The sequence below is a fragment of the Panthera tigris genome, chromosome A1 (assembly GCF_018350195.1).
Source record: "Panthera tigris isolate Pti1 chromosome A1, P.tigris_Pti1_mat1.1, whole genome shotgun sequence".
Taxonomy (NCBI): domain Eukaryota; kingdom Metazoa; phylum Chordata; class Mammalia; order Carnivora; family Felidae; genus Panthera; species Panthera tigris.
In genome coordinates, this window is record NC_056660.1 from 3,879,864 (window position 1) to 3,907,589 (window position 27,726).

General features: G+C 46.2%; 2 protein-coding genes across 5 annotated transcripts in view; one reads left to right on the forward strand and one right to left on the reverse strand.

Moving 5' to 3' along the window:
- Nucleotides 1–15,777, forward strand: part of SGCG (sarcoglycan gamma) — a 165,650-nt gene extending 149,873 nt beyond the window's left edge. For 2 of the 4 annotated variants that reach the window (XR_006215721.1, XM_042981546.1), the window contains one exon: nucleotides 182–530. Coding sequence is in view for 1 of the 4 variants with exons in the window: in XM_042981546.1 (XP_042837480.1) it covers nucleotides 182–211 (30 nt within the window). In the remaining 3 variants the exon portion in view is untranslated. Of the gene's footprint in view, nucleotides 1–181; nucleotides 531–1,004; nucleotides 1,479–14,924 lie in introns of those variants that run through there. The other 2 variants (XR_006215724.1, XR_006215744.1) reach the window with 2 other exon arrangements.
- SACS (sacsin molecular chaperone) overlaps nucleotides 1–27,726 on the reverse strand; it is a 40,923-nt gene that overhangs the window by 12,593 nt on the left and 604 nt on the right. The window contains exons 3-8 of the mRNA XM_042981237.1: nucleotides 23,341–23,428; nucleotides 22,366–22,451; nucleotides 18,721–18,832; nucleotides 14,002–14,148; nucleotides 9,895–11,377; nucleotides 9,385–9,476 (exon numbers count right to left, since the gene is read on the reverse strand). Coding sequence (XP_042837171.1) covers nucleotides 9,385–9,476; nucleotides 9,895–11,377; nucleotides 14,002–14,148; nucleotides 18,721–18,832; nucleotides 22,366–22,451; nucleotides 23,341–23,428 — 2,008 coding nt within the window. The remainder of the gene's footprint in view (nucleotides 1–9,384; nucleotides 9,477–9,894; nucleotides 11,378–14,001; nucleotides 14,149–18,720; nucleotides 18,833–22,365; nucleotides 22,452–23,340; nucleotides 23,429–27,726) is intronic.

The window sequence follows — 27,726 nt, forward strand, 5'->3', positions numbered from 1 at the left end:
AAAATGATCCTGTAAGTTTCTACAAATAGAATCAACACAGAAAATAACTTTCAGTGGTTATCTGTCCACCAAAAAAAGCATCAAAGAAAATGTGGGAAAAGCTTAAACAGGTACCATTCTACTTAAGGCTAAGTAATTTACAAGGATACGCAATACAAATTTCCTTTCTTCGTGTTTCCAGGAGCTGCGCAGGATGAAGGGAGGGGCGTGATAATGGGGTCCCAGATGCAAGTGACCAGCACTCTCTGAAGCTGAGGCCGTGAGGAGTCTTCCACAGTTTCCTTCCACGTACTAACTGGATGCCTAAGGTAGGTGTCACTCAATCTTGTGGGGCCCTGAATCCTCTCATCTGGAGAGAGGATGTGGATGAGGTTCTAGGTCCCAAGACTGCTCCGTTCACATGCCCGAGTATAGACCGCATTCACAACTTTTCCCAGCAGCTTTTACCTCTCTACTTCTTACTGACTACGGTGGGCTCTTTGGAGCCCTGGGATTTTGTGGAAATGCTTCGGGGAGAAACAATCGGGGCAGCCAGGTGCTGCTGGGCAGGTGGGGCTGTCCCCAGCCAAGCGGCTCTACTTCCAGGTGGTTCATAAATAAGGCTCTAAGATTTGTGTCTCGGGGAAAAGACTGTTGCTGATTTTTTAACCACCGGTCCAGAAAATAACATTCGGGCTCGCCACGGCTTGTGTACTTAGTGCACAAGCATTTGCACCAAGTGCATTTAGTGCCTCAGAGTAGTTATAACACCATTGGGAAAAAAATGTTTAAATAATACTGTGTACCTATAGGTATGTGTCAGCAAATAAATAAATAAATGGCATTTCAAATTCAATCTTCTGGAAACCTAACAATTTTCTTCCAATGCACATACAATTTCTAGACTCTAAAAGGGTAATTTTGGGGAAAAAAATGATAAAAAAAAAAAAAGGCACACCTCAAGCCCCTTGAAACTCTGGTTTATCACTATTTTTTAACCGAGAAAGGACACCCTTACCTCACAGTCTTACACCTCAGGAAGATGACTTTACCTTCTACCAAGAAAAGGATCCCTCGTGTTACAAGGAGACATTTTAAAATGACTGCCACAGAAATTGAAGCCAGGGCACAGTTCTGCAACCTTTGGGAGATGTCAATACCCAAACGCTGAACACTCTCAGTTTCTACATTGTGTCATTTAGGGTAAGTCACGTAGCTACACTTAAGAAATCCTAAGAGCTCGTCAGCAATTTGACTAGTATAGCCTCCTTGACCTATGTGCCCCATTAAAATAGACTTTGTATAATTAAGTTTTAACAACAATGTTCTTTAAAAAAATGTTTACTGAATTGAGTTAATAGACTACCCAAGGCAAGGATATGATTTTGCAAGGATACAAAAAAGAGTTAGAAATTAAAATTCAGAGCACTTTGAAAACGAAACATTAAATATGCACCACATTGTTCTATGTTAATAGGGGCCACATGACGTGCATTTTGTAGATACTCCCATCTAGTATCCTTGTGCGCAACCGGCAACTTATAAACATACACCCACCTTCAGGAAAATAATCTAATATTAACATATAAGTAAAATGCCAATAAAGCACCCACACCACATATAACATGCAACTAACACACCAGTCATGCTCAACTGAAAAAACGTACGAGAAAATAAAGGAGAGAGAAAATGAAGTTAAGACACAATTCTAAGTGCTTCAGATGGATTCAATCTGAAGTCCCGATTTCTATTTCGTTTGTATTTAAGCTTTTCACCCTGAAGTATGAATGTTAACGCAGAAAAACATCTTCACGCCCCGGGTCAGAAAGCCACTGAAAGGCTGAAGCGCCTCCAGCGGTATCAGCCAAGTCAGTCTTGTGCCATTTTGATAAACGACTTGGCTTTTCTCGCCTCGGCCTTTCAAAGCATCAGCACTGTCAAAAGAGGTCACCTGTTCAGGACTCAAGGAGTCCCTGCAGACAGAAACGTTTCACCTAACCTGTCATCAGACAGGACTGTCTAACTCCGAAGTGACTCTTTTAAAGAGCGGTTTTTGCTTTACTGTCCATCTTTCCAAACTAGTAACATCAACCCGCTCAATCACTCTTCAAAGACTGCGCTGATTTGTGTTCGTATTTGTTCACTTGTTCCCGTTCACTACTAACTTCGGGACACGTTTGTGACACGGACAAAAGGATACTATAGAGACTACTTCAACGTTTACTTTCCAAGAGACCCCAGTCCTGAACGCTCTCCTTAACTGGGGGCTCACTACACTTGCGCCGACTGGTCGGGGGCGCAGCTGGCTGGCCACTCTGTGCATCGCGGCTGTGGGCACGGCGACAGCTTTCCGTGCTTCGTTTGTACAGAAGGCGGCAACGGCAGCTCTGACGGCTGATGGGTTCTAGCCACGCTCCACTGCGAAGGGACACCCAAATCTCCCTGTAAATACACGTGCGAGTGAAAGTCCAATGAAACGGTAAGCTGGAGGGGGGTCACACCTTCCGAGAAACAAAAAGGAAGGAGGCGAAGGAAGGACCAAGTCAAGAAGGGAAAGGGAAGCGCCACGTCTGCCCGCCATCACTCCATCTGGCACCGGGCACGTCTAAGTGGCAGCACCGCGGGTGCCACGGGGGTCCGGGGGGTCGCTACTCTAACACGGGCCATGCCAAGGTGGCTCAAAACTCGCACTGGTGACCAAATTTCTTCCCGGGAAGTCCACGCTGACACTCTGCGGCTGCCTTCCTGGAGTTCGTCTAGAAGAGGAGAGTGACCGACTGGAGCGGTCACTCGCCGGCATCACCCAGAGCGCCCCCACGGCAGGCGGAAGCCACGCCGCCTACTCCTACCGCCGTCGCGCTTTCCTCTTTGATTACACCTCAAAACTACAGGCCCCGTGAAGGCTTCAAAATATCTAGCAATAGTAGCTGTGGATGACACGTCACTTACGAGCCAGAAACCAAATTTCGTATTTATGGGAATCGTCAATATAACCTATGACTTGGGTTTCCCAATCAGTTTGAGCATGGGTATACGTTACTTCAAAGAACTGAGCCACTCCACAAATAGTATTTACCATAAAAACAATTTCCATAAAGCAAATCTTGCAACCTCTAATTTTCCAGGTGAAACGTGAACTGGGGGAAAATAATACCAGTTGGTCAAAATATTTTTATTTAAAAAAAAAAAAAAAGACGGTCCGTAAAATGACACACTAGGCTCCGTAAGAACAATCGCCGACTGCTCCTAACGAGCACGGTGTCAGCCACTTTGCTTTCCTCAGGGGGGGGCCGAGAAGGGGGTGCTCTCTGCCATTCCCGGCTGCGGCACAGCGAGCCAGGCTCCACCAGGGGCGCCGTAGGGCTCCTCCCCACGGTCCCTAGTCCCAGGACTGGCTCCCCTCTAGCCTTTTTAATCACAGACATTTGTGTGTATCATTAAGAAAGGGGTGTTCACTCTCCTACTCCCCCACTAGAAACCACAGCTTAAAATACAAATTTCAGCAGAATTCTTTCATTTGAGACTAAGTGTTCTGTGAAATGGATGTTTTCAAGTCATTTAGGTATGGTTTTACTGTGGTGTGTCCAACCCCCATCTATACACCTATATTGGTACAGTTTCCTCTCTCCTTTAATATTTATTGGCATCAGAAAAAAAAAAGTTAACATAATTTCTAGCTACTTAGGTAAATGAAAAAACAAGATTCAAAGAATCAAATGAACAAAAACATCAGGCTATAAATAAACACAACATTCAGTTATCATACCTGAATATCCCCAGAGTAGTTGTTGTGCTAGAATACAATTAAATCCGATCTTAGAAAATGCCAGAATTGTCACAATTTCACATGATGGCTACAGAAATTATTCTATATCTTAAGATAACACTGTCTATGGAATCTTACACAACATATGTAAAAGAAAAGCCATACACACAAGTCCAAATATAGCAAAATATACATTTAAGATTTAAAAACGTATTTCAATGCAAACTAAATCCAAACTACACAAAGGTGCGGAATCTTAGTTTAGAAAGAGAGCAAAGACAAGAGCGGTAGGAACTCTGTCTGTATAAATTACATTTCAACCACATAAGTAAAGTCATTTGATAAGCTCCCAATGTGCTTTTGTACAGATGACCATCATGTGACATTCAGATATACTAGGTAAGAATTAAGAAAGGGAAGACATGTGATTTGTGGAGCAAATCACTCCATAAATTGCGGTGTCTCTACAAAGTAGGTGCACGAGTTTTGGAGTATCTCTATGAAGTAAATAGAATTCGGACTCCACGATAAAGTAAGGGAGGCTTTATCATACATTTTCACCGCTTGCCTATGGTAACCATAAATAATTTCAAACTGCAGAGAGCTGCTCCATGGCCATCTAAGCCGTGATCAAGTACGACTCCACAGCTCTGTAGATGTGCGCAGATTTGGGTACCTTAGGCTACACTCGGCGGCTAACACAGAGAACACGCTCTTACCAACGGAAGTTAAGCTCTCCTAATCTGAATACCCTTCCAATTACATGAGACGCAATACTGACTGTTAGAGATGGAGAAAAAAGCAAGACCTCGCGCCACGTCTCACAGTCTAATGGGGAAGGCGGGCCTTCGACATGATTATAAACGATTAAGCAGGTACACGGGTATGGGTACGAGTGATACGAGGAGCTCCGTGCTCCATGGGGACACGCGGGCCATGAGACAGATGAACACGAGGGAGCCAGATGGGGGGGCAGAGGAAACCAGGCGCGCACCTAAGGGAGGACAAGGACAGGCTGTCTCCCAAATGTGAGAAAGATCAAGGGAGACAATCAAGGAGACTATTAATAATAATCACAGTGCCAGCCAAGACTGATATACCCTTTCCATGTACCAGGAATCTTTAGAACACCCAGAAAATGGAACCACATAATGCAGGGCCTCATCAGAAACATTAAGAATTTTGGCCTTTGTTCAAAGGAAAAAGGCAGAAGCCTTTGAAAGATTTTCAGATAAGAAGCGGGAAAAACTTCAGAAAGATCATCGTAGCCATACTGTTGCTGTATTAACTAGAGAGGCAAGGACGGACGTGGGGAGACTTTGAGGTTATGCGTATTCCAGGTGAAACAAAACGGTGGCCAGAAGGAGGGTGACGGTGGGGTTGGGAGGCGTCCTAAGACAGGGCCCTTCTGTCCAAAAGGCAGCTATGAAAGTAGGAACCTAGAACATCCTCACGGCACAAATCCTGCACCAAAATCATTGGAATACTGCTCATCTATGTATCTGAGGTTGGCACCTGAAATTGCTTCTTCTGAAAAGTTCTGCATATATATATACGTGTATACATATGTATATATTTGTGTGTGTATATGTACACACATATATGTATATGCATATACATACATACATACAGGACTGTCTCCACAATGAACTGTAAATCATTGCAAAATAGTGTCAACGTGGACCAGGGGAATACACAGCCCCTCCAGACATGACGTCTGCAGTCTGTCCCCTGAACGTCTGAGATGGAACACGGGGCCAGCTCCTCCGTGAGGTCCCCCACCCACCCCGACCTGCCACGCCCTCCTTGCACCGACTCTGCTCTCAGTGTTTGACACACGACCCGTCACGCTAACTGGCAGGGTTATTTGCACTGCTGTCCCCACTGGGTTGTGAGCTCCTTCACTTCTACTCTTCCTTCTGTTGCTTCCGTTCAGCATGACGCCTCGTACCCAGGGGGAAATTCAGACAAATGGTTACTGGGAGTCTTTGGTCATGGAAAGGAGCAAGGCACGAGGCCATATGTAATAAGCAAGTATGAAAGTATTTTAAATAATAAATAGGATCCTGCTGCTAACCTAACAGGCTTTCCTACCATTTGTCTGATTTGACTGCTTTTTTCCTCCTGATGTCCTCCAAAATCCATCTATCCGCTCTTCTAACTACTCTCTAAATTCTGACAGTGAAGCGTTTACTCGAGCAACGTAACACTCAAACGACTCCAATGAACACGACAATATACGGAGAGCAAGTGAGAGGACAGAAGATGCTCGTTTGAGGAGCAAGTACTAAACCACGGGCACGACGCCAGGGATTCCTCTGCCGCTTCATCTTCGCGCTCCCGCCTGCTGCAACACCATCCCCAGCCCCGCACACGGAAGCGTGAGCGTGTCCAAGCAGGCTTGTCAAACGGGCACTGCGAGTCAGAAACTAAATAAGGGATCGTCCCTGCTCTCAGGGATTTTCTAGCCCAGCATGGCAAAGTTAGGACCGTGAGAAGGCCAGGGGGACTAAAAGGACCACGTCCTGAGCTCCCCGAGCAGAGGAGGGGCATCTACCCCTGCTGAGCAGGGCAGGGCATGCGAGGGGCGGCCCACGCGAGGGGCGGCCTGTTGGAGACACGTGTGGGCTGAAGGGTAGGCGACGAACACAAGCCAGCGGGGCAGGTACAGGACGGGGAGGGTGTTCCAGGCAAAGGGAACGCGGTGCACAAAACCACAGACACGACAAAACTTTCACTGGGGTAAAAGCAATTACCGAGCGGCCGCCTGACGCGGCTCTACGTGCTACGCGGCGGTGGCAAGTGTCGCAGGGCACAGGGCCCTGCGCTCGCCGAGCCTCTCAACCTACAAGTGCTTGTGACATTGAGAACAGAAGGGGGACACTGCGGGAACCAAGGCAGGAGATGGCGAGGTCCCCACCACAGAAAGCCCTGTCGCCCGCACGAACCACACCAGGTCTGCCCGGGAGGAAGCGGCGTCCGCTGGGGATCCCGAGCAGGGGAGGGGTGCGTTCGGTGAAGAGCAAGCCCGGGAGCGAGGGGCTCTGTGAAAAGCCGCCTCGGCTACCACGGTGGCAGCACAGGAGGAGGAAGCCCGACGGACAGAACCGGGAAGCAGGGGCAACGCATCTGGGGGAGGAGGACTCGAGTCGTGGAAATGTTGATTTCGAGACACTTGCAGACCTCCGAGTCCAACGCGGCAACGGCGGCCGTTCCGTCGGTACTCACGACGTGCCCGGGACGGTGCTGAACCGTGTGCACCGCGGACACGTCACGCCGCGGTCACAGTCATGACTCCTGCGAGTGAACAGCACGGCAGAGCTCTTCTCAAATGAGCCCTTCTCAAATGAGCACCGCAAACGGGATAAAGTCCAGGTAGTACGTTGTGACTGCCTGCCTTCCCTGGCCCACCCCGTGTTCGCCTGCCATTAACCTCGAAATAAAGCGATCTTGCTTCGGGTATCACTGAATCTTGAGGGCCTCAGCTACGCCCTCGTGGAAGGATGTTACTGTATTACCAGGTTACTGGTCAGGAGACACAGGCTAACCTGTTCAAAGTCACACAACGGAGGAGGCAGGAGTGAGCCCAGATCTGCGTGACTCCCAAGTCCCGGCACATAACCGCTACGCCACACTGTCCCTCCTGGGACTGGGATGGTAACTGGAGATCAGCGGCTCTCACACACACCTGGCAGTGGGGGCCCGGGGCCGCCTCACTCAAGGACAGCGAGGCGCAAACCAGAAGAGCGCGGAGGCGCCTGGGTGGCTCAGCTGGTTAACTGTCTGACTCTCGATCTCGGCTCAGGTCATGATCTTTCAGGTCGTGAGCTCGAGCCCCGGCTCTGGCTCTGCGCTGATAGCTCAGAGTCTGCTCGCGCTCGCTCTCTCTCTCCCTCTCAAAATAAGTAAACTCGAACAAAAAAAGTCAGCGCTGAGAAGAGCTCCTGAGCTAGCCCATATGCGGTGGATAAACTCAGGTACAGAATTCACAAAGAATTCTGGGAAGCAGGCCTAAGAACAAGGACACAGAAAGAGAATGGTGTCATAAAGGCCAAGGGGTTCAAAGAGGGTGTGAGCAACAGCATCGAAGCTTCAGGGAGATGAGGGAAAAGTGACAAAAGAGTCCACCGGATTTAACAAAACAAAGTCATTAACGGGTGACCTCGGCCCGGCAATTTTATCAGAATGCTAGCAGAAGCAAATGTTCATCTGCAGTGATAATGGATGATAAGGAGGTACAGACGATAAGCACGCCCCACTCGCTCTAGAAACTGGACCGGGACAGACCGCAAGAAAGGAAATCAAAGCCAGGCTTTGTTCTGTTTTCCCCAAGAAGGAAGAGACTGGAACACGTCCACAGCTAACAGTAAAGGGGCAGTCGCAGCAAAGAGTGAAAGCACAAGCAGTAACTTAACGCTTAGCTCCGGATTCTAGATGTGATACAAGTAAAACTAGCAACTAATGAGACAGATTTTACTCGAGCTATGAAACCAGAGAAGTACCCACGGCAGAGAAAAAACCCTCATGTTTTAATTCTATGCCCAGAACTTTCAAAAACGGGCAACGGGTGGTTACTGAGAGTCCAGTTCCTGGTTCACAGCTTTAGATCCCGATGGTAACAGCGCTGCACACTCATGGAACTTGACTCCTGGAACTTGGACTCACCTTTAGATGCCACCCCCATCCCAATTCCCTTCCCTCGTATTTAAATAAATACGTGTATGACCGGTAGCAACTTGTCCGTTACTCGTTATCCTCGAAAACACCATATACTGTAAAAGACACATCACAAAGAATATGCTTTATAACCTTAACCAATGGGACGAATCCAGAATTTTTCAGGCCAATATCCAACTTCGAAAAAGTTCAGGCAACAGTTCCCTAATGGAAAAGATGCTGGCGGAAGTTGAAAGGTGACATTAAACTGAGAACCATGGTGATTTTGCCCCCCAAACCCTTCTGTCTTTTCCTAAAAAGAATTCTCAATATAAAGGACACCCATCCTTTGCCAAGACCTCAGGAGCCCCCTTTCCTGACCCTTCCATCTGTCTGCAGTCCCCAGAGCTGACAACGCACGGCTGCACACAACTCGGGAGGGCAGGGCGGTATGGGTGACATAAGGCTGGCGGGTGCGAGACCTGAGCTCTGGGCACACGGGAGCTCCTGACCTTGAACCGAACCTCTCTCTCCTTCCTCTGTGCAATCCAACCGACCACAGCTGTGCCCACTTCTACACAGACTAGGAGATAGGAGACTGGGGGCGGGGGGGGGGGGGGGGGGTCACGTGACAAAGGAACTGGGAAAGCATTAAAAAGTTGTGTAACAAATTACCATAAACGTACACCAGCCGACCGTGACAGGAGAGGTTCTGAAATACGATACCTGCCACCTTTCGATTCTTTTGGATGTCAGAGTGTAGCACTGAAACACCTTAAAATATAACAATTACAACAGGCTGAACCATCTGAAATCGTGACTTAGAGATCTACAGTGGGGAACTCCGGGCAATTTCATATTGGTTCAACTTCATAGAGAACTTTTAAAAACTTCGTATTTTTAAAAATTGGTTTATGTAAAAAAAAACTTTATATTTTTAAAAACAGGCTTATATATAAAAAAAGAAACTAAACAATTAATACCTCGGGTTTGGGCAGCTTCCTTTAAAGCAGCTATAAGATGAGGCTTCAGGGTATCTAAAATGAACCTTCCTTCAAGACCTGGGAAAAGGGACCTAAAACGTGAAAGGAACACAGCAGTGATAACCTTCTAACAACTACAACATATTCATTTATTATGTCATTTCAAGGCAGTTAAACGTGCTAGCTTGCATAAATCACACTGCCCGCGGTGTGATCACACGGCAATAACCTTTTGAGCAAATCTTAGCCAGGCTTCACTAACTTAAAATGTCGGCAGGCACCAAACCCAAGTCCAGAGGGGTCTAAACATCTCAGAATTCATTTTGTTTTCTGCACTTCAGCGGGTGCAAAGGGACCCTCCGGCGGGTGCAAAGGGACCCTCCGGCACGTTAACAAATGCTCCCGCCAGCGGGCCCCTGACCGCCGCCTCCCCGCCCCCCACGCGGCCGACAGGTGGATTTCCCACTAAAGGGGTCTGGGAGTCGAGGCGGGCAGGGGCGGGGGCCGTACCTGGGATAGTCCTCTGAGGTAATGTAAATAACGTCTTGATCTGATACAGATGACGAGAAGGGCACAAAGTTCCCGTTCTGCACGGGCAGCAGCTCCAGCCCCAGCAGCTCGCTGTAGGCCTGGTCGGAGAGCACGAACTCCAGGAGGTGGAGCTTCTCGCGGGCCCCGCCCGCGGGCGCGCCCTTCCGCAGCACCTGCCGCACCCACGCGGGCGTCACCTTGCGCACCGGCTTCGCGGGGGAGGCGGCCAGCTGCACGGCGGCCGCCAGGTTGGCCGGGACCTTGACGATGTGCTTCCCTGAGCTCTGGAGGTAGTTGAGCACGGCGGCGGTGCACTCCGCACTCTCGTCCAGCTCTGAGAAGTACGCCTGCTCCAGCCGGACCCACTGGTTGCTCGCGGAGTACAGGACCGCGTTCTGGAACAGCTCGTTGAACAGAGGCTCTAACACGGGCTGCCAGTGCACCTTGACCTTGCCGGCGTCGGGCCAAAGCCTGTAGATGAGGTCCGCCGACAGGGGGAAATCGGCGCTCCTCTCCGTCTCCAGACGCTTGATGGAATCTAGGATGAGAGTCGCGTAGGCTTTGGGGACGACGTTCACCACCAGAAACTCGTTCCACAAGGCCGCCGGGTCTCTCCACTGGTCCAGCTCCCGCCACTTGATGCTTCGGCGATTGTCGGTCAGGCCAAAGAACCCGCTGATGTGAACGGGGAGGCCTGTTTTGCTCTCCTCACCCGGCGGTAAAGGAAGAAAACAGAAGGCTTTTCCTGAGAGATCAGCTGTGGCTCCTTCTTCGCCACCGTCTCTCGATAAAGACATGGCTATTCCAATGATGGGGACAAACTTCAATTCGTCGGCTAAAGAATCAAGCTTCCCGCTGATCCCTCGCCCGCCCACACTGTTACACACCAGCCACGACGTTTTCTGGGCGTCCTTCCTATCCTCATCTTCTACAACTATATTTATATGATACGTGACACAGGTGATGCTGTTGCTTGGGACCTTCTTACAATAGTTGCTTATGGCAGTCTCCAGGATCTTTACAGAATTCGGCCGCTCGTGTCTCAGGGCCTGATTCTCGCTCGCGGTCACTCTGAACACCAGTTTCTCGGTTCCGTCGGCCTCTCGGACGTGTAAGGAGACGTCCTGCACGCTTTTCAGGAAGAGCAGCACCGTGTCTGCGTCTGCCCTGAAAGAGTCGAACAGCTCGAGAACCTTCTGCTTATTGTACAGGTTACTGCTAAGCTGTGAAGGCTGGAGGCGAAGGGGGAAACGGAAAAATGTTCCCGGAAAATTGGCATTTACAAACGTTTCCTTGGTGCTTCCAAAAATGCCGATAAACGGCGCAAACTGGTCTGAAAGTTCACTCATTTCTTTGCTGTCGTCTTTGAGATTCCAACACTGGCCTGATTCGTGGGGACCAAAAAGCGTTTGATGAGGATCTAACATCCCAATCTGGTCACCACTAAAGATACAGGGAACATCTGTAAAGAAAAATCCGACACTCATGAACAACTCTGAAATGTGACAGACGATTATAATTACAATGCAGACTGACTATCAAAGCATTACGTGTGGAAGAGCACAAACCATAAAGAGACTCTAATGCGGATTTATCTAAAAACCAACTAAATTTAGCTTCAGCAATTTAATTTCTCTGGGCATGAAACATAATGGTTTCTCTTTTGATTCCGTAAGTATCAGGCAGGGAAACTTCTAATGATTACTGAGCAAATGTAAGATGTACCTTCAGACACCCGTTAAACGAGATATGCAACGGCTACCTGGGTATTTATGCTCAATCTCCGCAGCCGCGTGAACCCAATTATGCAAAACGCAACTTCATCCCAGGCTCAAAATAAAAATTTCAACCGCAGATTCTCTGAAAAGCGGGGGAGAGAAAGCACGGCACAGCGACTGCCCGCCATGCTCCTCAGTGAGCAAAGGCCCCCGAGTGAGTCTGCAGTGAGCCCCGGGTTCGCCTCCCCCGCCGGCCGCTCACACCGAGCACATCTCACCACGCAGAACCCAAGTGCGGTGCTGCGGGAGGCGCCCTGCGTGCACAGCGTGGCTCATAAAACTGGTACCAGCTGCTTCGCCTGATTCTCAACCAAAGACGGGATGACACTTAGACACCGGCAAAACGACTAGAATGTCAGATGCTCCGTACCTAGAGAAATTCTTCACCACGGTGCCCCTGTAAGGACTCCGTGAGAGTGATTTCGACACGTTTTTCCCCACATGCTGACATTAGCACCTAACCTTCAGGCAAGACACACGTATCAACGGTCACCAACAGCAGGCTGAGCCGTCACAAACACTGACTCCTAAGCTCTCAGCTATTTTAAGTATGAAATGTGACGTCCCCCAACCCAGCCACTAAATCGATCAACAACGTGGTCGGATGGCACTCTTGTCTGTGCTCCCTTTACCCCGTGTCCACACTCCCGTTACTTAAATTATGTCAGGGAGACTCCTGACAGTTATAAAGCATGATGTCGGACCTTTGCAAATCCTGTGATTAGAGAATAACACTCCAGTTAACACTGTCCCACATAAACGTGCTCATTCTCAAACAGGGAACAAATCCACAGCATTTGCTGGCAGTCAGCTAGACTCTCTGACTAAACAATTCATTCCTGTACAAGAGTCTCCACACTCATGCAATTCACGTCGGTGCCCCCATAAAATTTTAAAACTTCCGTATGTCAGGGACCTATGGGGTACCATGCAAATGGCTGAACACGTGAATCTTAGCATTCGTGTATGATGGTTATATAATGCTGTGATATATGATTTAATGTATTATTTACTTACAATACTATATAATAATATAAACGCAATTTAAAAAACAAGCTTAGTAAAATTGGGCTATATAGTGAGTGAGACCCTATGTCCCCCCACCTGCCAAGGGTAGTCCCAATTCAGGCCAGCTGGCCAGCTGTTTGGGAACAATACCACCCTCTTGCACTCTGACCAGTGTCCCAATGTGAACAATGAATTATATGGTCACCCTAGCTATAGCTATAGCCCTGCCAGCTCAATCCTTCCTTGTCTTTCAAGTGCAAAACGCAAACAGAGTTTTGAAACTAAGGTGCCAATTACATTAAAAACAAAAACCTTTTACCACAAACTACAGTAAATACCAAGAGCTTTGACTCTGGAAACATAGTCATCCATTCTTAGAGATGTCTACACCACAAGTTCCAAGTATTTCCTGCTCTAACTATGAACCAGAACCCTCATATTCTTTCTAGATTCAACACATGATTTCAAAGTAATCTTTAAAATACTTCGAAGCTGGGGGCGCCTGAGTGGCTCAGTCGGTGAAGCGTCCGACTTCGGCTCGGGTCACGATCTTGCGGGTTCTTGGGTTCGAGCTGGTTGAAACCGAGTTCTTGCGGTTCATCGGGCTCTGTGCTGACGGCTCGGAGCCAGGCTGCTTCAGATTCTGGGTCTCCCTCTCTCCCCGCCCCTCCCCCACTCACACTCCATCTCTCTCAAAAATAAATATGTAAACAAGTGCTTTAAAAAAATAAACAGAACAAAGTAAAATACTCAGAAGTTTGAAAAGAGCAAAAGTTTTATGAGGAAAATGTAGAGAAGCCAGAATCAAAGATCTTCACTTTGGCCGTCATTCAATACTGCTGGGCATTACACTTTCATCTTTAGTCGCTTGATATTTAAAAATGTGTACAAGAAAATCTATGAACATCAGTTGGTCTGACTCAAAAGAGGTTCAGTGTAAAAATTCTGAGAGTAACAATTTGTGCAGGCATTTCAAGGGCTACATTTCAAACCTCACGTAAAGTGACTTAATAGATACTATCACACCGGTCCCACTGGACAGTGAGGACATTAACTTTCGGCATCACATGGTGACGCTTCGGTGTGGCTACCGTGGCAACTTCAGAAAACCCAAGACACGCTGACAGTTCACTGGCATATTTCTCACCGCTGCCAGAGAATTCGGGAGATGCCTCTGAAACCGCTTTCATCTGGAAACGATGCCTTTAAAACAGTATCATCTCCAAAGTGAACCAAATAAATTACAAAACACAGGTGAAGATACTTGGCACTGGTGTGACAGAAAAGGCGAATACTCTACCTGTTATATGGTAGACAGAATTAAACCCGATCCCGAATCTTCCCACCTTCAGGGGGTCGTCCTTCTTCCTGCTCCTTGCGATCTCCTGAATGCCATGCCAGTCCTCGGGGGTGAAGACTGCATTGTTGTACACGTAGAGAGCCGGCCCTGCGGGGGAAATGCACGTGCAGGCGTTCAGAGAGAAGTAAGCCAGAGCGTTCGGCCCTCTCCCAGAAGCTTCCTCTACATAAAACCGCTTACTTGATGGCAAAAATGGAAAAAAGTGAAGGGAATGACTGAATTCTGCACCGTGATTCCAACGCTCACGGTAAAAACAAAAACGTAAGCTAACAGCGAAAATTATTAGCAGAACAAAACATTATGGCTGGTCAAAAACCCAAAAAGGAAAAATTAAGGATGTTATGATACTTAGACATCCAAACCACAGGGCACACAAGGAAATTAGTCAGAGTACACTATTACTGTGCAACATTCCTTCCTAAATAGCATGTTTAAATTTTTGTTTTGTAAATGCGATAACCTGTACGTGTACGGGAGGCCTTGTTATCTACGACAACCTTGTCAATATATTATTTCATAAGGAGGAAAATAATCCTTCAGTCATGTCACTAATCACCTTGTTTGTTTTTGTTTCCATCAGCCTTTGGATTTTTCTATTCAAGGCATTACTTGTCTAACTACTGTAATCATTAATGTGACACATTTTAAAATCAGCACCTCAGAATAATGCCACCCTGTCTCTAAAGTAGTTCCTTTAAAAAGTTCTCAAAATACTTGAATTTATAATGTGGATTTATAATTCAACATATTTTGGGGGCATCACTTTTTGAAACTTCTCTTCAGAATCTCTAACATTGTTTGAGTATGTTCAACTATAGTAATTCATCATATTTAAAAATAATTAACATTTTTCTTTTAAAAAGCTACTGAAATAAACACACACAGAGTAAAGTACAAAGACCTTACATGTGTGGCCTGGATGAACTCCGACAAAGTGAATAAGCCTGTGAAGCCTCCAACTAAATACAGAGAACATTCCAGCACCCCCCAGAAGCCTCTTCGCGCGCACCTATAAATTCCAGCTCCGATACGGGGATGTTGGCCATTGTTCGCTTTACAAAAACGGCCCGACGGCTGTGTGTAAACGAGTCCAAGAAGGGAGATGAGAGTTCCCAGGCTTGTCTGAGGAGGAGAAGCCCACAGCGGGAGAAGGGGACTCTGGGGCCGGGGGAGCTGGATGTCAGACCCGGATCCACCACTGCCAACTGAATCACTTCAGGCAAACTAAAGCCACTCAGGCTCAGTTTCCTCGTCAGTAAAATAAGGATGAGAACAGCCCCGCACTCGCAGATGACATCATACAAATGAAGGCCCCGGCCCAACGCCCACCACAGAGGAATCACCTACACAGTCAGATGTTGTTACTTGTACGTGTAAGTATTGGCGACTAACCAAATAACTGTTCTAGGGATCTATAAAATAAGTATCGTACCACCCAAGAGCTAACGACAGCTGGTTTAGAATGGCATCCAGTGGGCAATGTCTGGTTCTGCCTCCTCCAAATCTCCGTTAGACATACCTCTGGAGACACAGAAACGGGGACCACCAACACGGACCACACAGGACATGAGGACTGGGAGCGAGGCTCTTGCCAGAATCTAGAAAGAACCTGCGTAACTAGCAGGTCTATGGAGGGGAATTAGGAACCAGCGGGAACACATCAGGTCATGGCGCCAGGAAGGAGGCACGGCGGGCCAGCCTGAAGGAAGACCCGCCTTCCTCCGCGCCAGCAGCCAGAAAATCCCTTGCTGCCCAGCTGCTTTTACAAAACATTTGTCAAGTTACCAAATAACAGATGCACGTTCTTAGGAATTCAAGCGGAGTGCTTCACGGGAAAAGGAATTTCCTCCTCACATCCTCGATCTTCAGGGTTTACTGACACATCAGAACTGTTCCGATGCTATACATCCACAGGTGACAGACCCCCTGCACGTGGAGCCGCCCTTACTCACTGGCTTCTGGAACATTCCTTCCACGAGGGCCAGTCGGTGTCTGAACGGGGTGGTGCACAGAGGACCCCCCCCCCCGCCCCGCACAGGCAGCAGCAGAGAACTGGGTGGGTCAGCTAGACGCAGGCCCCTCACGGGCCTCCACACCCAGCACGTATCACCCAGTTCTTTTTTCATGGTTTCGATCGAGGTGTTATCTGATCATACGCCTCCGGGACTCAGGAGGAAGCTGTATGTATTCCACCTCTGTGTTCATCTTGAATCTCACCGAATCTCCGCCTCCATCATGCAGATCAACTTTAAAATACCCCAATCTACCCTGATCAAAAGAACATCTCCTGGTTCTGAGAGTGAGATAACAAAAGAATAAACCTCTTGAGAGAATTTTCTCTAACAAAAGTTGCAGTTATCTGGGAAGGAAAGGTTAGCAGCAGGCCCGCAATCTACTTTCTCCTTTTAAAAGGGAATATGGAGAGAGAAGGGGGGGGAGGGGGAGAGGGAGAGGGGGAGAGGGAGAGGGGGAGAGGGAGAGGGGGAGAGGGAGAGGGGGAGAGGGAGAGAGAGAGAGAGAGAGAGAGAGAGAGAGAGAGAGAGAGAGAGAACCCAGCCCAATCTCCTTGCAAACACGCTGATGACAGACCTCTGGGCAAACACACTCATGCTGTTTGCTAGCCGAGGAGTCTAGTGGAGGCTTCAGAACTTGATTATAAATAAACCTGGAATTTACAGATTTACGAGACACAACGTCCTGAAAAACTCACAAGCTACTGAACTATCGGAGAAAAACATGTACGTGTTTTATGACCGTGTAGGTGCTGGCCTTCGTGCATCATTCCGAGGCCACCTCCGCTAACTCTAGGCCCAGGTGTGCCCTAACACAGCACGAACAGACCCAGCAGGAAGAGCGGGGAGTCCGACCCTTCTCCAGCCTTCCTTCACTGTGTCTCTTAATTAACCACATCCTTGAAATCCTTACTGGTGGGACACTGGGTGAGATCTCCTCATTCTTATGCACCTGATTTGACAGACTGAGTCTTTTGTCATCTGGTTATATAAAAATATAAGAACAAGAATAAGGTGGACTGAAAAGTTCTCATTTGCAAAACTAAGTATCAATAAAGCGGAACAAAACTAAGATCCAAGATGACACCAGCTAAGACAATATTCACATCTGAACATAAAAGACAAGCTCGAATATGCAAGAACATGTAGGGCCCTCAACAAATATTTGTTAAATAAAGGGATCAGAGATCACTCCTACCTACTTTTATGTGGCCAAGTTTATTTCAAATCAGCTAATCTGATAATGCTTTCAAGAGCCCATCTACGTATACAGCTGACCCTCGAACAACACGGGTTTGAACTACACAGATTATACATGGATTTTTTTTATAAGTTCTAAAAATGTATTTTACTTTTCTTATCATTTTCCTTACATTTTCTTTCCTCTAGTTTACTGTAAGAATACAGGATAGAATATATATAGCATACAAAATATGTGCTAACCGACTGTTTATGTTCCAGATAAGATGCTCTGGTCAACACTAGGCTATCAGTGGTTAAGTCTGGGGGGAATCAGAAGTCATACAGGGATTTTTGACCGCACGGGGTCAATAGCCCTAACCCCCATGTCCCCCCAGAGTCCATTGTACTTGATTCGGTTAAATAATTTTTATTTCAAATACTTTTTCAAATGAGGTAAAGTCAAGGCTGGAAGCAAAAATCCTAGATGCTGGGTCGGAGCCTGAAGCAAACTACTTCTAGGATCTCCTCACACTGTCCCCTTCGTGGCTCTAAGGTACACACATAATGATTAATAGCAGTGTGACGCCAGCCGTAAAATGTTATCACACAGAGGAGCTCTCTTCACCCACAAAATCACTGGGAGGCAGGTTTTGTTCTTATTACCATTTACAGGAGAGCAGACTGAAGCGAAGCGGGGCCAGGCCGTCCGCTCGGTCACGGTGAGTGAGTAGGTGGATCGGAGCGGCCGCCAGGCGAACCGGTGCCCAGGGGAGATGTGCCAGGGGGTGGGCCCGTGCGGGACCAGGACCTGAACCAAAGACCCTCCCTCCGATCCACGCCCGGTATCTTCCAACCACGGCTACAGGATCAGGAATGCCAGAACCGGGACGCCTGACCCGGCAGCCGTCATCATGAAACCGGACGACGGCAGAGGGGCCGCCTGCCCCCATCACCGAGGCAGGAGCAGCCCGGTCCACACGGGCAGCCGCCAGGCATGGCAGGTCTCCTCGCGCCTCGTCACACGACACACACGTGCAACCTGCCTGTCCCAGGTCTGACCAGAGAACGATATATCAGCTCTAATAAGTGTTAACTATATAACGTTCACGTAGTTAACAACAGTTTTGATCACCCTCCTAAATCCTAAAACATGTTTTCAAAAATAGAGGGCCTGCACCTCTTTAAAATATATTCAGGGATGTCAGAATCAATCCTTGTTATTTTCAATAACTTTCTACCATATATAGTCATACACAGTCACATACATCCCCCATCTGACTTGTAAGTTGCACTCAAAGTTACGAACGTTCTCTTGAACACAGCACGTCCCAGAGTAGGACCGAGGTATCTGGAGTCTACTGGTCACGGTTATCTTACTGTCTTACCTTTCGTTGTCCTTATTCCCTTGTCTCCTTCAAGCCCTCTTCCCACCCACATCAATCAATAACCGATTATCGATTCTTACCCTGATATTGTGCCATATCTTTTGACCAAAGAGTCTCCGTTCCATACTGAGTTTCATCGTATAAAAATTTAACTTCTGTGGCCCCTGCATCTTCTGCGTTCTGAATTAATTCCTAATCAAGAAAATACACCAAAAAATAATATTTAATAACACAGCAATCTATTGCCCATCTTTGAACTTCCTATACTGTTTAAAAAGTAATTACATTTCAGTCACAGAAACCAACGACCGGCATCACTACCTTTAAATCCGGTGGGGATATGACTGCAAGTAACTGCCACACGCAGAGGAGAGCACGGTTGAGAGCTCGTGAGTCCCTCTCCAATGACACACTTAACATGCAACCTTTAACTCGCCATCTCCTGTCCCCCAGTACAAATCCTGACACTGTTTACAACGCTGACTTACAATCGACACAAGCCTTCATTCAAAAGAAATGACTCCACCTCTGAAAGGTGCACAGGTGGTTCTGGTTCTGGGACGGGCAGCTTGTTCTCAAGCAGCTACCAAAGACAGACCTTTATTTACCAGTCCCTTACCAAACTCACCTCTTCTGAGGAAAAATGTGTCGGTTTATATGTACCGCTTAGTAGTCTGCATGCTTGAGGAATTGCAATCTGACCCTGACCCTGTCTTTCTCCTGCACTAAAGCTAAAAGCTTCTTCACAGTCAGGACTGACTCATTCCTTTCCCATAAAGAAGGCAGCAATGTTATTTGTTTGGCGGATTTGTTTGGTGATCACACCTCTGCAGTGTAGAAAGGAAAGAGCAAACTACAAGGCTTACACACCCATCGGTAGTCCCCCCAAAATCCTTTTTCTCAACAGCCCCAATCACTCTGGCGGGCCCACCAAAAACATGTGGGGCTCTGGTCCATCTGAAGGGAGCTCTGCCAGACTCTGAAATAGGAGTCCAACTCTTGAAGCCAACACCGGCATCATGCATCTAAAGTAAGGAAAAGGCAACAGATGACAACTCCTGGATGAGCTCTGACACAGACTAAACCAAATCAACTGGTTTCATTTTTGATGGATGGGTCTTTAAAACACAGTAATTCAGTCTGTAATATTCACCCTGAAGGAGAGGAGGAAGCAGTCAAGGATGGACGAGAAGTGAAGAGAGCTTATACTGATCCCATGGCAATGCCAACAGCAAAGCCTTTATCACGTAGGGAAGAGATACGGTGCCCACGGGACACGACACCACCATGGCCGAGTGAGGGGACACAGCAGAACTGGAGAGCTAATTCTGAGACCAGGGATGGCGTCAGGGTTCACCCAATGCACACCGAAAGGTGGGGGCATCTTAACCCCACCTGCTGTTCAACCCCAAACACGAACATTTGAACCATGCCCTTAGCTACGTCCTTATCATCTACAAATTCCTCCTATTTACGCAACTGTCTATTTCTAAAAAGATTTTTAAGACCTATCCCTACCCTATTCAGTCTAAAAGAATCCCTAAAACATAGCAATCTTATTTACATTAGGAAATTATAATATAAAAGACAGAAATAAGAATTATCGGTAGCAAAATACAACGTTCACCTACAAAACGAATAGCACTTTAGAAGCTGGATCTTGTTTCCGTTTGGATATCTGTGAGTGATTTCTGTGTATTTTAGGGAGCAGAGAGGAGGAACACTGGAGATAAAACCTGTTAAGTCCCAGGCCCCAACTAACAGTCTCAAGTTGAACAAAAAATAGGATGGGATACTTTTTGTCAGGGGATCTCTTCCAAACTAATTCTGAGAAGAGGCAATAAATGTGCCAGTTTGCATATGATCTTGGGCAAGTCACTACACTACGTCCAGACTTGTTCCAGCAAACATCACAGAGGACAGTGACCTGAGTGTAGGTAATTTCTATGATTCCTATTAATTAAATCTGTAAGTGCCAAATTCGACCACAACATCCAAAGAACAGAGATGATATTGAGCCGGCTCGCACACAAATGCACGCAGTAAGAAGAGCGAAGGCCCGCGGGCTGCTTGCCAACTTTAAGGTGTACAAAGACCTCGCCCAAGCCCCTGCCCTGTGTCCCCTCAGTCCCCAGGCACTTGCTTCTGAACTGACGAGCCCCTACTCCCATTACCACCAACTAAATCTTCACTTAAAGTCGCTTAGCTTTGGGGCACGTGGGTGGCCCAGTGGGTTACATGTCCGACTCTTGGTTTCGGCTCAGGTCATGATCTCACAGTTCGTGAGTTTGAGCCCCACATCGGGCTCTGTGCTGACAGCGCAGGGCCTGCCTGTGGTTCTCTCTCTCCCTCTCTCTCTCTGCCCCTCCCCTGCTCACTCACTCTCTCTAAAAATAAATAAACTTGAAAAAAATTTTAAATGGATTCTATTCACCTCTGTCTACCCCCTGACAATCCACACTTTTCCCATACTGTCCTAGCATCTTGAAATAAAACAGTTTCCAAGCTCACTTTCTGTGAACCACTGAAGGTTCTGTGAACCTTCTGTGAACCTATGCTGAAAGATGACCTTAATTTGCTCCAACATACCGTCATTAAAATCACTAACGATGGGAGCAATCTGCAACCAGCACCTTTCCAAGAACAACTACTTAAGTTCAGTTAAATACACCTAACCCTTACTTTCTAGAAACTTACCATCCAAACTAAAACATATAATGAAGACCAGGATATGAAAGGTAATAAACATTAAAATAAATTAGGGGGAAGAAAAATGCATAATAGTTGATCTACTTTTACAGTTAATTGAGGAGGTTTCTTATGAAGCTTAAACACCAAATAATTTTTGCAGGTTCTTCTATTAGTGGTTTCTTTTATGGTTGTTTGGTTTTTTGGTTTTTGGTTTTCAGTGAGTGTATTCAAACTAAAAGAATACACTGTAAATAGAAATAAACAACTAAAGTCATTTTGTAGCAACGTGGATGGAACTGGAGAGTGTTATGCTAAGTGAAATAAGTCCTACAGAGAAAGACAGACACCATATATTCTCACTCTTATGTGGATCCTGAGAAACTTAACAGAAGACCAGGGGGGAGGGGAAGGAGGAGGAAAAAAAAGGTTAGAGAGGGAGGGAGCCAAAACATAAGAGAACTCTTAAAAACTGAGAATAAACTGAGGGTTGATGGGGGGTGGGAGGGCGGGGAGGGTGGGTGATGGGCATGGAGGAGGGCACCTTGTTGGGATGAGCACTGGGTGTTGTACAGAAACCAATCTGACCATCAATTTCATATTTAAAAAAAAAAGAAGAAGAATTAAACCTCTTTCTAAACCCAGGGGTCAAATGTGCTCATGGCCCCTGAATGTGGGTTTGAATTATTTTGTCCATTCAGTCAACCGGTTGGTTTGCAGTGGCCCCACATGATGTTCCACAAAAGTTATAAAATTACATTATGTATTTACATAAGATTATTGAAAAAAGCGTTCCTAGAGCCACACTGTGCTTGACTACAGCAGCCAGCAACTGAGCGGGCTCCTTTGCCTCTGAACCCTCGCGTACTTAACGACGGCCGCGCTCACAGCCCGGCCGAGCCAGCAGGCGCGGAGGGAAGGAAGTGCAGCTGTTCAAATCTAGACAACGTGTCTCAAAAGTTAAACGCCACTGGGACTCCCAACTCTTTTTTTTTTACCAAAGTAAATTCACACACGTATACGACACACGCCCTTACCTTAAGGATCTGTCCTCCTTCCGGATATCTTCTTAAAATGTCCTTGAGAAAATCAACAAGCGGTGGGGTTGTTTGACCAAACCGACCTAAAGCACAGAACACACTTAAAAACTGATTTTAGAAGAAAAATCCCCCGGCTGTTGCCCACGTGCTGTTTGGTTCCAAGACCTAAGGAAACTTGGACAAGTTATGACTTCACATGAGTTGTCGCAGCTCTCAGCTCTGAACATCTACCTGGCTAGACACAGTACAGAGCAGAGCGGACTCATTCATCAAATCTCCACCTTTTTAATCAAAGTACAAAATTCGGTTTTTAAAAAAGGCTCACAAACAGACCATATATCACAAAAGATTATTCATTCAAAGACGGAGAGCATGGGGCGGGCTGTCGCCAGGTTCCAGAGCAAGCGAAGTCAATGGCAGTCTTTTGTGGGTGCTCTTGCCGCTAAGAAATAAGCCAGAGATAGTGGTGGCTACTGGGCCATTGTTGATATTCTCAAACTCAACTGACGTTCTGATTACGCTGAAATCGGCCCAGTCACTGTCCCAATAGCTGTCCAGTTCAAATACCCTTAAGCATTTCCTCACCGAGAGATGCTTAGAATTGACTGACCCGGTGACCTTCGGAGAGCTGACAGGGAAGTATAGAGAGGACGGGGAAAGGGAAGTAACTTCTCAGACGCACAGAAAAACACACAAACAAAACTGGGTGTAAAATAACGAAATCATCACTACAAATTTATCTGCATCGTCGGGGTACAGCACCCAGCAGGCCCAAGCCCGGGCAGGACTCTGCTTCGCAGGGTACTACACCCCACACGTTCTCATAGAAAATTCGCTAGCTCCGCCCACCCTGGTTTTCCAGCCTGATACAGCCTCATCACATCCCGTGGAATATACCTTCATTGCACGTTTAAAACATAACCGTTATGCAACTAAAAACGGCACAGGCTCCTGGTAAAAGCAGTGCAATACCTCCCCCTTTTAAGCCTTTTGATTGAAGGTTTACAAAAAGATGACAGTTTCTGAAAGTCAGATCTCCAATCTTGATCCAGTCAGATAACTGAAAGAAAAGAAAAGAAAACAGTATGTATGAAGAGCAACGTTGTTCACTCAAAACTACCTCCGTCGTTTTTCTCACTTAAGAAATAATGCTTGTTGACCTTTCTTATTAGGAAATCAGTTACTGTGGACAAGTGAACATTTCAAAGAACAGAAATCTAGTCAAAAAGTTTCCTTAAAACCTGACAGGACTTTTCCTTAACTCATTACAAAACAGATAAAGATACATATCTGCTTTGAAACAACGTAAACTTTTAATGATAAATCGGGATCGTCAACATAAACAAAATCTTCCTTTTTACATTTCCAAAATGTACCGCTCAGAAGCCAAGGCCAGATCAACCTGTTCCCCAGCACTCCTCAAGTGCTAAGATGGGATGACCTCTCACACGTCAACAGCCTGCAAAAAGTCACCCAAAAGCTCACCTGCAAGAATCTTCGTAACTTAACACTCCCCGACAGGGTGCGAATGACATCATTCACCGTATCAAAAAGTCAGTGTTTCCAACTGTCTACCATCATCCCACACAGAGATCCTCCAAGGTTCCTAAAGCTCAACCCGTCAAAAGTGACCTCACTGGGTTTCCTTCCAAACCCTCCTCTGCCATCTTTTATTGTATATTTCTATTAATAGGGGCACCTTCTACCTCTGCACCTCGGAGGGAACGCGGGAGAAGCTCTCGCTCTCGCTCTCGCTCTCTCTCGCTCTCTTGCTCTTTCTCACTCTCTCTGCAAACCACATGGCCAATTAACCTTCCAGGTGCTACCAGGTCCATCCCCAGCTTCCCTCAGACCTAACTTGCTCTTCTCCGTTTCCAAGTGCTCATGCTCAGACTCTCAGTATTTCTTGGATTTTTATGACAATCTCTCATCTGGCCTCCTTACTTTCTGTGTATCATCCTTCTAGTCCCCATTTCTAAAACACAAATATTTATCATTTACATGTATTACATATTATATAGTATATATATAGTAGTATATACTATTATAGTATAGTATATATAGAATTATATACGTATAATATATACAATATATAATACTATATGTATGGTATTATATGTAATAATTATATACAATTTGTATTATATATAGTATTTTATATATATATATATATACACACACACACACACACACACACACACACACACTCCCACTGAATCTTAAAGCAAGCCTGTAAAAACTAAAAACTCCCTGCACAGGAAATATGAATAAGAATCATCCTAGCAGTACCGTTGCTAACCACAATTATTTTAGAAACAACCCCAATTCTATAACATATTGACAGAGCGGAACATCATCCAGCAATGAAAAAATGGGTTAACTAAGCTGCACATAACTCTGGGTGAATATTCATTACATAATACTGACTTTAAAAAGATAACTCCAAGTTACCACATATAGAATAATAAGCTTATAAAGTTCACAAAGAACTAAAAGTAAACAGTGTATCACACAGGTTATAGACTTAGGTTACAGACCCACACATACACATATATGGATATATGTGTTCCTAGGTATACATATGTACACACATAAATATACACACTTATGATAAAACGACTGAAACAACCAGAAAAAAGGCAACAGAATAATAAATGCAAAGGGGTAAGGGAAAAGAGGCACACGGGCTGGGGTGGAGAGGAGCACACAGGTAAATACAAACTACCAACAGTGTTCTTCTCCAGTTGGATGATGTCATCAAAGCTGTTCATTCCATAGTTAGTTAATTAACCACTTAATTACTAAGTGAGAGCCATGCATAAACCAAGGATTACTAGTCCAATTTAGCACAGCTGAGGTTTATCTGAAAGAAGAAAGGCAGGAAGGGAGGAAGGGAGGCAATTTTTAATGCAGGAAGAAGTCTGCAGGTCTTAAAGAGGCCTTGAACAGGAAGAAGACAGGGTAGAATCGCGTTCGTAAACACAGATGTAACTGGCTACGGGAGCCTGACAGCGAATGCTTTTGGTGCAGTGTCATCAGTGACCTGTCCACAGGGAAGTGATTCTCCCAAAGAGAAATCGAGCAGCACAGATAACTGACCTCAGCAGGGCTCTCAGCTTTCCCCTCCGGAGTCTGCCAAGATTAAGGAATCTGGCTTGGGCCTCTCTCCTTCCTAGACCCTACACTGCTCCAACCAAGCAAAGTAACATTGGTCCTACTCCTCTCCAGAGGCAATGAAATCTTAAAAGTTGCCCAGTTAAGTCTTTAGTATTCAGACTTAGTATATAGACTAGTATACAGACTCCCTCAAAAACTTCAGAGATGATCATTTTCATGGACTATGAAACAACTCTTTCCAAATTATTAAGCAAACAATACGATAGTAATTACAACCTGGATCTCCCGACCCTTCTGCCTTTGTTCAGTTGTCAAGGACACAAGGAGGTTCTAAGACTCAAGAGGTGACAGAAAGGACATTTTTGATCAATTAAAAGACAGGAAAGTCAAGTCATGCTTCACGCCTCCTAGTTTGAGGCTCGACCACATTCGGTGCAGAGGAAACAGCTATAATGACACAGTCTCTTCATCAGACCGGAGGCAAAGTGAAGAACTTATAAATTCCACTTCCAGGCCAGGGAAGGCAAAAGAGGGACAAGGACAATGAAGGTGGCGGATGGCCCGGAAAGACTGAGGACTGAGAAAGTGCCTGATGCCAACTATGTCCCAAACGGACCCAAGCCCGTGAGTGGCAAGGAGTCCTCAACAGCTTTTGCTTCCTGCTTACCCTGACATATTTAGGATTCCATTATCTCTGGGTCTGACTCAAGGCTTGTGAACATCCCTGGCGAGACCTTCTGCCTCTCCACATCTACCCCTCTACCCTGCGCACATGCACACACGCACATCCATTTGTACCAACTGCCGTAATCACATCTTTCCAAAGCCTCCTGTATATCCTTTCCTTCTAGTTTCACTGTGACAGTCGGTCACGATCTAGAACCTCACTAGCTCAGGACAGCACAAGCTTCCTAACCAGACCCCCCCTCACCCAGCCGCTCAGTCTGAACTCTCTATGCACCACGGCCACATTCACTATCCCATACCAATGCTTTGCACAGACACCTCCAAAAGCACTTCTACAGGCAAAACTGAGCCACGACTGAGCCTCAGGGTTTGACCACGTGTAGGGGACGAGATGGCAAAGCAGACCCAGAGGAATAACCAAAGAAGTGGGTACAGAACCAGGAGACTATAGACAGGAAAGCTAAGAGACAGAGGTGGGCCCAGAGAAAGAGGTAAGAATGACAAATATTTATAGAAGAATAAGCTTCTTAAAAAGTTCATAATTTGCTCCTCAATTCTGTCCAAAGTCCTCTAACGAGTCACATGTCTATGTGCTACCAAATACGTAAGAAGGGCTGAGCTGTGGAGGAACATAAGACCAGTTTAACTGTGAACCCGTGTCTAAGTGGTCAAGAGACCATGGTGTGGACCCAGGTACACAGACGGTCAAGATTACACTGAGGGATTGAAAAATACCAATGTTTGTACCGGATACAAATCCGAGACTTGTAAGGTCATTCTGTGTGGCTCAGTATTCCTTGTATATCTGTTTAACATTTTTTTTTTGCCTCTTCTAAATCCTGGAAAGGCTCTTTTATCTTCTAAAAAGTGAAGGTATTTATTAGGATAAAAGAATGGGTTAATTTTCAGTAAAATGTTTCCATTTAACTCCTTTAAGGAAATTTAGTTTTTTTCACAACTTAAAGAATATATAGATCACAATATGAAATAGTCCCATCTTTCAAAGTTTTGATTGAAGCCATTCATTTGCACCCCAGAAATTTTAATGTGAAAGAACAGTTTCTATAATATAGTCTGAAGATCCTTTGCCTAAATTTCTGTGATTCAAAACTGGGGGTGGGGGGTGGGGGTGTGTGAAGGTGAGGATTATTCCAGTTAAGTACACAACACAATTAGAAAAATCTGGGGGCACCTGGATGGCTCAGTCGGTTAAGCCGCGGACTTCAGTTCAAGTCATGATCTCACCGTTCATGAGTTCGAGCCCCTCGGCGGGCTCTGTGCTGACAGCTCGGAGCCTGGAGCCTGCTTCGGATTCTGTGTCTCCCTCTCTCTCTGCCCCTCCCCCACTCGTTCTCTCGTTCTCTCTCTGTCTCTGTCTCTCCCTCCCAAAAATAAAAGATTAAAAAAATTTTTAACACACACAAAAAAAGAAAAATCTGAGTAATGGTTAAGTCACTTCCAAACAAGTAAACCAGCACAAAAACCCTCTGGCTACAATGCCCATCGAAAAAGTACCTTAATTTCAGGAAGTGAAGATTCAGACAAAACGGCGGG